Genomic DNA, 12,215 nt, shown 5'->3' with positions numbered 1-12,215 from the left:
TATGAAATTTGCTGATGATCATGTGTTTTAATGCATTATATTCTTCAAATTGTAACACTGAATAGGTATGTATAAGGTATTAGTGCATAACCTGTAACATTACAATTATTTACAAGAACGACTGACTAAGGCCTACCCCTACCCCTTCGCCTTCCCCTTGACCCTTGAAACAGAGTGGCAAGGCGTAGGGGTGAAAATAATCCTCTAAGAAATGGGACAACACTACCACACCGTTACACGTCATTATACGTCGTAGCGCCTACATCACAGGAGATGTGCCAATGTTTATCACAAACTGCCAAGATGCCGTCGACAGCTGCAGTCATCTCAGTTGCGTGGGTTACAGCTATTTTTTTGCATTTGTCTTGTGACGCAAGTTTGCTGGTGGATCAGTTTATATTAACGTTATATATGATGGCTGCAAAATGGACTTATTTGGACATTGGACATTAAACATTGCTCGCTGTCAGACTGGTTGATCTGATCATGTTGCAAAAAGCATAAAACTGTAAGCACTGTTCGTTTATATCATGTTCACATATAACCCCAAGAAAACAATGCGTTCATAGCAGATGTACAGTAAAATATAAGCCAATTCCCTTCCGCGATTACATTCACCAGTTATCAGACATGTAAATATGTTGCGGGACTATCGTTAGCAAACTATAGCGATTTTGGTGTTTTTTTTTTTTTTACAAACGTTTCTTTGAAGAAACTGACCGTAAATATGAACACAAGATTGAATGTAACATAAAGCAAATCATTATTTGTTGTTAAAATACTTATTTAAGCCCAAAATTCTTACATTTATGGGTCTTGTTTTTTGCTTGGGCAGCCATTTTGTGTCTGTAGCCGGTGTATGCAGTGACACTTCTCATACCCCCTGTTTGAAGTGTGGTCCCGAAAAATCTTCGTTTGAAGGGCTATCTGGCCCTTCCCCTTAGCCCTCCCCCTCCAACCAAAAGAGAATCGGGACAGCCCTACCCCTTCACGTGCACGTGCAAAACAGAGGGGAAGTGGAAAGTGAAGGGGTAAGGGGTAGAATTGGGATTGGCCCTAAAAGGTGAACTGAATATATTATTATGCACTACAAAAAAAAGAAAGGATTCTCCATCCTCAAATCAAACTGTGGAGGTTTTTCTGGCTCGGATTAAAAGATTATGCAGGACTATCAGAGGTGTGATGCTTTCAGGTGAATGATGTCAGTCTGAGGCTAGAAGTCAAGAGCTCAGGATATCTGCCATTATCACTAATGATCATTGACTCTTTATTGAACGCCATAAAATTAATTCCAACTGGGATTATTCTAGTGCAGCTGGGAAGTCGTGAGCAACATTATTGTATTATCATTGAGATATTATTATAGTCTTTATTATAGTTAATAGTCTGAATTTGTTTTCATTTTTCTATTTTCTTTTGTTATTTTAGTAGTTTTGTTGTATGTTTTTGTCATTTTTGTTAGTTTATGTCTATATAATTTTTATTCTATTTATTTGTTTACTTGGCAACTATGTTTTTAATACATTACTTTATTTCAGTTAACTTTTTTTTATTTTATTTTAATATACAACAATGTGTTTTTTTTATGGTTTTAGTTTTAGTTAACTATAATAACCCTGGCATAAGACGTGCTGGACAGACTCTCATCATGTCTATCAAAGGAACTAAAGAGGCTCAGACCCGAGAAACAGGGAAGACCTGTAACGGAGATTGTCTACAGGCTCACAGATGTCGCAGAACAAAATACATATCAATTTCTCCTAGATTAGACCGCTGAGACGAGATATGAACAGGTTTGACCTGGATCCTGAAAGACCACGGAAGTTTCATTGCATCTCATTGTATGCAGGTTATATAATCCATGAAAGATTACTGAGAGCTCAGGGAAAAATCCAATACTGATTGTCTCTGGATTATGACACTGAAGTGCGAGTGAAGGAGTGGAAGAAAGCCGGTGTTAAAATGTGTTGACTGACAGATATTTGGCTATACTTGCTTTTAATTCACTGAATTCTTTCAAACATGATAACCTTCAATACATTTTATGTAATGCATTTGAATAAAAATAATAATAAGATTTTTGAATTGAACTTACAGTAAAAATATAAAAATAATAAATACATAAATAAATATATATACACTACTGTTCAAAGGGTTAGGATAAAATGCTTTAATTCAAAATGTTTTTAAAAATACTTTTATTCTCACCAATGCTGCATTTAATTAATTAAAATACAGTAAAAAACGTAATATTGTGACATTATTACAATTTTAAATAACTGTTTTCTATGTGAATATATAGTAAAGTGTAATTAATTCCTGTGATCAAAGCTGAATTTTCAGCATCATTACTCCAGTCTTCAGTGTCACATGATCCTTCAGAAATCACTATAATATGATGATTTGCTGCCCAAGAAACATTTATGATTGTTATCAATGTTAAAAATGTTAATGTGGTAAAAAAAAATCAATGATGTGCTGCTTTTTTTTAAATTTTGTTTCTTTGATGAATAGAAAGTTCAAAAGAACAGCATTTATTTGAAATAGAACCTTTTGTAATATTATAAATATCTTTACTGTCAAAGTACCGTCTGTTACTTTCGATCAATTGCATGCATCCATGCTGAATAAAAGTATTATTATTAATAAGTTCTTTAAAAAATCCCAAACTTTTTCAACAGTATGATTTTGGACATGCAGCCCAGGTGATTATTTTGATATGGATTTATTGGTTTCTGTAAAAGTGCTTGTGTGTTGAGATCCTGACCTCCAGTTTTTGGTGTGTGGTGGCGCCTCCTCTAACCGGATGAGAGCGAAGCGTGCCGCATTGAGGGAGACTCCCCGGATCCCGTCACCCCACTCCTTCTCCGCCCTGAACACACATGTACAAATCACTGAGGGAGTTTTAAACTACAGTGACACTGCAGACAATCACTCAGGCAGATTCATCAGTAATCAGCTTAACGTCTGACTGACTCACGGCGTGGGCTGTAATGCGCTTCTGCAGCTCTTACCCACGGTATTCAATGTATTTGTAGATGCATCCAGCGATGAGCATGGCCACCAGAGCGTAGTACCAGGAGGATATGAACATCAGAGCCAGACATAAACTCATCCCGAGAAACGACAGAGTCCTGATGAATGACAACAGCAGCGCAGGCTCAGTTAAAGTACACAACACATTTGAAATAAAATCAATCACCTAGATGGCAATAAGATTAAATGGAGAGCAAATGGAGACATTGCCACTAACTTCACCAAATACATATGAAAAAAGAGCAATATTTTTAAAATATGCATTTTAACAAACAATTAAGAGTAATGCTTCTGACCCCAGTAATCTTCAGAGTTTCAGAAGAGATCTCAGCAATGTCAGCTATTGTCTCATTTCGGTTTATTTTCATTTCTCAAGAGGAATTTTCGGAGAAACTTATGATATGGTTGAAATGGAAATGAAATTACATGAGAATCAAGTTTCCTGAAGTATAAAATAGCAACATCAGAGCAATGAATTTGTTCCTCAGTGTAATAATATACAGTCAACATTTGAAGTGGATCAAAAAAGTTTTCAAAAGACAAGAACAGGAATTGTTCAAATGTATAACTTTGATGAAAGGTTTTGATCCACTTCAAATGTTGACTACTGTATATAATCCTTCACTCTATATAATCCTTCAGTATATATATAATCCTTTAATATATATAATCCTTCAGTAAGTCATTGTATTTCAGTTTCAGTGCATTTAAAGCATTTCCACCAAAGACGTACAAATTAAAATGAGTTTGATTGCATATTGATTTAAGAGAAACTTAGTGTGGGGCTTCAGGAATTGCATCAGGAATTGATTTGACTGTGAAAAAACTATTAATAAACAAAGTATTAATAAACAGCAAGAACAAGGTAAAATAAAAATATATATAGTATACATATAAATGCACAATACCGTTCAAAAGGTTGAGGTCAGTAAGATTTCTTTTAAAGAAATGTATACAGCAAGTATGCATTACATTGATCAAAAGAGACAATAAAGACATTTATAATGTTACAAAAGGTTCTATTTCAAATAGATGTTGTTTCAGATAAAAGGTTTCCACAAAAATATTGCTTGCACAACTCTTTTCAACTGAAAACAATCATAAATGTTTCTTGAGCAGCAAATCATCATATTATAGTGATTTCTGAAGGATCATGTGACACTGAAGACTGGAGTAATGATGCTGAAAATTCAGCTTTGATCACAGGAATAAATTACACTTTACTATATATTCACACAGATAACAGCTATTTTAAATTGTAATAATATTTCCCACTCTTTACTGTAGTTTTGATCAAATAAATGCAGCCTTGGGGAGTAGAAGAGAATTTTTTCTAAAATGTAAAAAATGTTCCTCAAGCCATACGACAGATATGATTGTAGTGAATCTCACCAGTGGTAGAATTTGAAGCGTGGTCTCCAGTTGGGCGTCCTCAGGAGCGTCTGAAGTGCACAGGCCAGATTGACGAACAGATAACACATGAGAAAGAACCTGCCGAGAGAAACACAGTCACACACACAGTCTGTCACCACAGTGGAGGAGAAAACACATTAGACATGAGACTTACATTGAAAGGATGGGCGCCACAGCGTCAAGAGAAGCGATGAGAATCCCACTTTCACAGATCAGAGCCGTCAGAAGAAGAGCCCACGTCGGTTCTCCGTTGGCTTTACCGTGACCAAACACCTGAGACACGGTTACATGACAGTCAGAGTATGGCAGGATATGTGGATGTGTGTGTCGTAAGTATTGCTGTTGATACTTTATTGATCGTTTACAGAAATACATTGTCACGGAAGCTTCAACACATAACAAACAATTCATTCTGACTCTCATACCAATCAACAGTGTTAAAAGAACAAAAATTGACAAGTAATAAGAATAATCGCTAACACACTAAAGGGCTGTTTACACCTGGACACTTCACGTGTTTTCTGCGATCGTGAAAAGACAGTGTAAATGCCCTCCGAAACGCATTCGAGACAGATGTAAATACTATCGCTCAAACCACTTCACGAGGAGGTCTGGGCCGCAGTGGAAACTGCGAATCTGGTTGTTGAAACCACACATGTAAATTTTACTCTATCCAACAATGCTTAAAAATAAACGTGTGACAGCATGTTATAGGCTATGTCATGTTATAGCCAGATATCATCACCGCAGACGAGCATCTATTCATCAAGCCAATGAGCAAACCATCCCAAATCAAAGTGAAAGTAAATCACAGACGCTTAACACACAATCATCTTCATTAAAAGGAAAGAAACTAAATGATATTAGCAGTGCTGTTGCGCTCTCTCTCTTATTGCGGTCTTTGATTTTGAAATGAGCTGATGATCAATAAAATGCAGCTCATATCTGTTGCTTTCGGTGACGTGAATACATTAAATCTGCATATAGCACGGGAATTAAAGATCGATTTAAATACGTTTTGCGAAAACACATTTATGTGACCAGGTGTAAAACTATGTTGTAGTTGTCATGGCACATTAAACAGTCTGATAGCTGGCGATAGGATGGACAGTGATCAGTCTGTGACTGAAGCTGCTACTGTTAATCACCCCAAGGATGAAATCTGAATAGCCATTATGGGGCTCCGAGACTTTGAATCTGAGGTGTTCTAGAGCAGATTGTACCTCGAGGAAGGGCACGATGCCGTCTCGAGCGATGGCCTGCAGCAGACGGGGGGCGCCGGTGAGACTCTGAAGCCCCGCCCCACAGCAGGAGAAGAACGAGCCAATCACGATCACCCAGGGCGAGGGCCAGGACAGCGTGCCAATCACCAGGTTCCCTTTCACAGAGTCTCCAAACCTAATCAACAGCATTGATTTTTTATATATTTTTTACATTATACATAATACAATATATTAAACATTTTGTGCTTATGTTTAGTTATGCATATTGTGACATTTTTATTAATCCAAAATTGTCAAACAAGCATTTAAAATTGTCATTATAACTGGAAAAATAAAAAAATTAAATTATATATATAATTTTCGAGTTTCACCTGTATATAAAGTATGTTTATATATATATATATATATATATATATATATATATATATATATATATACAGTACTTTATATACAGGTGAAACTCGAAAAATCAGAATATTGTGCAAAAGTTATAATTTTGATGATCATGGCTTACAGCTTATGAAAACCCCAAATTCAAAATCTCAGAAAATAGAATATTACATGAAATCAATAAAAAAAGGATTTTAAATACAGAAATGTTGGCCCTCTTAAAAGTATAATCATGCATATGAATATAGTTATATATACTAAATATATTAGTTTCACCTTTTAATTTAAATACTTTTTTAAATGTAATTTTACTGAAATACATGAACTGTTGCACGATATTCAAATTTTTCGAGTTTCACCTGTATATTGTGACATTTATTATGTGACTGAAGTATTTCTCTCAGGCTTTCATGTTTTTTTACCATGAATCTCGGGAGGAAACATAATTGCTGCCTATCTTTGGAACAGCCTTTGCGTGTCTATGATGCCCTGAAGTACTGTCTAGGTAGGGAGCACGCTAGGTTTTGGAATATTCCTGATATAATCACAACACAAGATGACTCTTGGGATATTTCACAAAAAGGGTTCTTTTACTGCAGTGCCTAAACTGCTCATAAACAGGCTTTGCACAGAAACCGACCGATATTTAAAGTAGATTTCCTGTATGTTTATTCAGGAAAATGAGGATTCTGAGAGGAAAATGAGGAATAGAAAGCGCTCACTTGTCTCGGAGCACCACACTATCGATGCAGGCGCCAAACAACACGACAGAGGACAGATCTGAGTTACACTGTTAAGAAAACGATCCACCCAGAGGATGAGAGAAGACAAACAGCAGCTCTCCTTACACTTTCTCTCAGAGAGACTCAATGATTCAGGGATTTAGTGTAGTGTGATTCTACTGTGCAATGGGATTTAAAGGAAGGTTTCTGAGGGAAGTAAGGATACAGATGATGGTGGTGGTTGCGATGGCGAGGATGGTTCCGATGGGAATGGACCTCTGAGCGTCTCTCAGATCCCCGGATCTGTTGGATCCAGCCATGATTCCTGCAGGACAGAGGTGTCTCAAATCAAGCCAAAATTGAATTCTTATAAAGTTATAAAGAAAAATGTTGAAGTACTGGTATATGTGATTGAATGAACGTTGTCTCTGCTTCAAAATTCAATAGCAAAAACTGTTAGAGTCAACAAAAGGGCTGGCAAAACTATGTTTGGCAACAAAAGCCAAACCTAAAACTATTAAAAATCATTTTAATAATGAATAAAAATTATATATATATATATATATATATATATTTTTTTTTATAATTAGAGTGGAAACTAACTAAAATAAAATGAAATAAAATGTAATAAGTTTACGTTGAAATGAAGAAACATTTAAAAACAAAAATAAATAAAAATGATAAAAAGCACATACCAAATGACTAAAACTAATATTTAAAATATAAAAATAAAAGCTTATTCAAAAATATTACCTCAAATACTATAATAGTATATAAATAATACTAGTTAGAGTATTAATTTCTGTGAATTTCCCAGTTCATTCATTGAAATGAAAAATGTTAACTTTTCATACATTAAATTTTTTTTGTAAGAAATATATAGATCTTTATTGCTTCTTTGTATTGCCATATATACGGTACACATATAAACAAAATGTAGCTCTGTTATTTTTAAGTAGATTTTTTCTGTTTGTTGTATTAAACATTTTTAATTGAACTGAAATTGCTATTTTGGTCAAATGTTCCTCTGAAAACTACATAAATTAACATTTAAAGCCACTTCAGAGCAGATACATAAATATTTAGATATGTATGTATTATATCACCCAGCTCTAATGTTCAAGGACACTTCAAGGGTCTTTTCCAAACCCTCAATCCCTGTTATTGCACGAAGGTCATGTCCTGATACTGCAGCGAAGCATGAAACGCTATCGCTCTGTTTACAGAGAGTTCACATGCGCTCCTGCTGAGCTCAATGTCAGTCTCAGAGCACTAGATAAGACAGATCGCTGTTCACGCTCATAACCAGATCAAACTAGATTAGTCACAACAGAACAGAAAGACAATACGAGAAGAGAAAGGAAATACGAAAGAAAGAAGCGATGTAATGAAAGTAACAGTGATGTGAAGAGCATGAGTGTGATCGTACCCGTGACCGAGGGGAAGTAGATTCCCACCAGCAGGGTGAAGAAGGTGGCGATGTCATTGACCACATACGGCAAGTCCTTATCCTGAGCCGAAGCGATCACCGGCACCGACGGAAGGTCTTTCTCCACCATCATGCCAGCAGGACCGTAGCTTCCCCACATGTTCTCTGTGCAGAGAAAATCAGCACTAAACGTCACGATATTGAGCGACTCATTCATTTTAAAATAAGCTGTTATTTTTGCCCATTTGGTTCAGTAATATCTGCATTTGAGAAACCACTAAAATGATAAGTTTTATCAAGTTCATGTCAGTCTGACTCTGAAAACGAATTGCACTGATTGAAATTCTCAGAAGTTCTCATTAACAAATTACACTTCATGGTTTTGTTTGAAATGCAGAGTGTAACACTTTACAATAAGATCCCTTTTGTTAACATTAGTTATTAGTTAACATGCAATTAAAAACACAAATCTTAAGTTGGTGCACATTTCAACATATACTAATGCATTAGTAAAATCAAAAGCTGTATTACTTAAAATTATTTAAATGGACCTGCTGACATGAACTAACAATGAACAGTAGTATTTTTATTAACGAACATTAACAATAAATACTTAATAAATACTTTAACAAATGTAATGCTCATTGTCAGTAAATGCATTAACTTTATCTAATGGACCTATTGTTGTGTTGACAGATAGTCACGGCTGCATCCAAAATCACATACTTTCCTACTATATAGTAGGTGAAAACAGTATGGGTCAAAATTAGTATGTCTGAATTCACAGTACTCATTAAAGAGTAGGCAACAAGTGCTTGGATGACTACTACTTCCGGTGAGATCCTGAAGTGTGCACACGATGGACACTTTACTATCCCATGAGGCCACGGGAGAGGATCTGTGAATGACAGTGAAGTGACGCAACTGACGCTGGTAGATCACATAATAATCATTAATGACAACATGGTGAATGTAGTACGTCCAGATTACATTCATACTACACACATTCATACTATATAGAATGTAAATTTTTTAGCAGCCATGAAGTAATTACTTATTCAAAATAAGTTCCTACTCAAGAGAGTATGCGATTTCAGACGCAGCCCAAGAGTACTTCATTCAGGCATGAAATGTGTAATATAATGTTCCCTTTTTCTTCATCCAATACATTAAAATCCACATAAAGACTATAAAACACAAGCTGATGTGCAAGTTTGATCAGATTATGAGGAGAAATTGACTCACTGCACACAGAACAAGTCGTGAAACATCAGTTAAATTTACTGCGCTGACCTACTTACACAAAACTCCAGGCCAGACACTGTAATGCTGCGTGAAAACAATTATTCTGCTCACTTTAATGTCAGGCCTGGCCTGTTAAATCCAGCAGAATCTAGTCTGGAGCAGCAGACAGCATCAATGACATTCAAAAGGGCCACAGCGGCTTCATGATCAATAACCCTGGAGTCCCTGATGGGCTTGAGCTGAATACACCAGCGTATGGCAATGATCAGAGGAGATATATAAACACACACAGATTTACTACTCTTGAACTCTTGTCATGCTCTGTCACTCTACAGTAGAGACCTTTGGGGTCAGAGGTCCATGTAATGCTCTAACGCAGGAGGTTTCAATCTGTAAAAACAGTATAATAAAAAAAAAAAATGATTTTTCAAAGATGTAAATAAAACAAAGATTATTGATAAAAGATGTAAATAAAAGATTATTGGTTTATGTTTAACAGGAAAATACTATTTCACTCTACTTAAAAATATGTAATATTGGGATGGGGGTGCTTAGCATCAAAAAGTTTGAAAACTGCTACTAACATACATGCCACACACGTCTGTATAAGATTGAACAGTTAATAGTCATTTAGACACTTTTCTACAGCAACTAACACTAAAAGCAAGCTGAGGTTAAAATGAAAACAAAACGGCACATGCAACTTCCATAATGTGTTTTATTTCAGAGTGGATATTCAAGATTGCAACGACCAAAACTTATTTTTCTCGGAATAACTGATGAATCTTCCACGAGATCAGGAACATGTACCAACTAGTACAAGAATGTATAGAAGGATCATTTTGACTTCATTTACTCATCGTTCATTGACCCATCGTCAATGTTCTTTGCAATAGTAAAGTGGAAGCTATGCTGTCACCTGAAATGGCTCCGCTGGTGAGGCCGGGAATGCCCTGGACCTCGGTGACGTTATTGAGGCTGAAGTATTCATTGCAGCTGGCGTTGAGCTCCGGCCCGTTGCAGAAGAGAGCCCAAAGCCTTGTGGTCACTGTCACGTTGTCTATTATATCTGTCTTCATGCACTTGTCAAAGCCGTGGTTCTGCAGGGTGCGGTTGCCCAACAAACAGACCCTGGAGAGGACAAGAAAGAATTCAAAAGACGAGTTGCAGATTTAAATCAGAGTTTATTGTCAGGAGGGTTGTGGTGATTGAGAAAGCCTGTGAAGAAAACACTGATGAGGATGTTTGTGGTTCAACAAAACACACTGAGAGCTGCCCAATGCTGCTAAAATCTATAAAGAGGCTCAGTTTAGTTCAAACAGACAATGCTGTAAAACTTACATGTACAGTACAATGAGGCTTCAGCATTTTGAAGGAATAGAAGGCAATATAGGTGGGTTTCGGAAGTAAAAATTCATTGTGAAATTTTTTGATTTTCAAATCCTTATTAAAATCAAAGTGTTTAAATAAATAAAATAAAATAATGTAACTTTTTACATTTCTGAATAAATGTAAATTCATTCAAAGCTTATTAGAATCATGTATTGTATACTTAATATTAATATTCTAAAATTTCTTTACTAAAAAAAAACACACACAAAAAAATAAAAAATAAATACACTTAATTCTAATGCATGTCCAAGCAAAGTATGCTGGGAACTAGAAATCCAGATGGTTATACATGTATTCACAAACACAAAAATCAAAACCAGTTAACCTCCCTTTCACAAATGAATATAAATTTTAAAAAAATTTAATTGTTACAGAATGTTCAAGAATTATGTTGCTTTAACTCATTTTAATTAAGTAAACCGAAAAAGTAGCACAAATGTTGTTTTTTTGAGGGTTTATAATGAGCTGGTTGGTTTGGGTTAAGGCTCCTGAATGAATTAGTGATCCCTGTTGAACCTTCATGAACTTTAACTTACGGAAAAACCGGAGGTTCAAAGATGGTTTTGAAGACGCCAGCGTAGATGGACAGGATGGACAGCACCACACAGGCCAGGAAAACCAGCGCAAGCTTGTTGACGTACTTCACACCGACGAACACCACCACAGCCATGAGTGTTAGACAACACGTGCCGTACACACGCATGTTATTCAGCATGGCCTCGGCCTCCAGCGCCTTCTCCTCCGCCTTAAAGATGGCAGCGCTGGGCACGATGTAGGTCTGTGGCACAAATCAGAATGAACATGTTCATTTGATTTTATAGAAGAAAATAATGGGGGAAAAACAGAACGGGATTGATAAATGTCACCAACCCTATGCCATCTGCGTTAGAGCAGGGATTTCAATCTTTTAGATGAACCTGGACCCCCATCCTAACACTTCTAAAGACAGGTATATATATTTACATGTTCTAAGAACATTTTGCTAATGTTCCCATTAAGTTACATTTAAAACATCCAGTAATTTAAATGTTTTTAAAAATGTTTATTGGCTATGTGGACATTAAGGAAACAATCCATTTTATCCTTTCGCAAACATTATGGGAACGTTACTGTTCTCTGAACGTTTTAAAACAACATTTAAAAACTGTTAGGCAAATGTCCAATTAAAACGTTTCAGAAAAACAACATTCCATGAATGATTTATTAATGTTTTTGTACTTATGTTTTAAGAACATTACTAAAGAACTGAACTTTAAACAAACATTCTATTCATGTTACTGGAAGAATGTTTGTTCACAACTTCTGTTAAATGGTTAAAGACCCAATTCATACTGTGAAAAAATTAAATGTATATTTTAAATATTC

General features: G+C 35.8%; 1 protein-coding gene across 9 annotated transcripts in view; it reads right to left on the bottom strand.

Annotated features, from left to right (window-relative positions):
- Positions 1 to 12,215, bottom strand: part of slc12a7b (solute carrier family 12 member 7b) — a 64,264-nt gene that overhangs the window by 12,983 nt on the left and 39,066 nt on the right. For all 9 annotated transcript variants that reach the window (XM_077219216.1, XM_077219215.1, XM_077219219.1 and 6 more), the window contains exons 7-16: positions 11,387 to 11,628; positions 10,378 to 10,589; positions 8,214 to 8,378; positions 7,011 to 7,109; positions 6,785 to 6,842; positions 5,673 to 5,847; positions 4,604 to 4,722; positions 4,429 to 4,527; positions 3,015 to 3,134; positions 2,768 to 2,872 (exon numbers count right to left, since the gene is read on the bottom strand). In XM_077219216.1, coding sequence (XP_077075331.1) covers positions 2,768 to 2,872; positions 3,015 to 3,134; positions 4,429 to 4,527; positions 4,604 to 4,722; positions 5,673 to 5,847; positions 6,785 to 6,842; positions 7,011 to 7,109; positions 8,214 to 8,378; positions 10,378 to 10,589; positions 11,387 to 11,628 — 1,394 coding nt within the window. The remainder of the gene's footprint in view (positions 1 to 2,767; positions 2,873 to 3,014; positions 3,135 to 4,428; positions 4,528 to 4,603; positions 4,723 to 5,672; positions 5,848 to 6,784; positions 6,843 to 7,010; positions 7,110 to 8,213; positions 8,379 to 10,377; positions 10,590 to 11,386; positions 11,629 to 12,215) is intronic.

The sequence above is a fragment of the Siphateles boraxobius genome, unplaced genomic scaffold (assembly GCF_051911475.1).
Source record: "Siphateles boraxobius isolate OS27281-9 unplaced genomic scaffold, OSU_SipBor_1 12, whole genome shotgun sequence".
NCBI lineage: Eukaryota > Metazoa > Chordata > Actinopteri > Cypriniformes > Leuciscidae > Siphateles > Siphateles boraxobius.
Note: the sequence above shows the minus strand (reverse complement) of the source record. Positions and strands in the feature narration are given on the sequence as shown.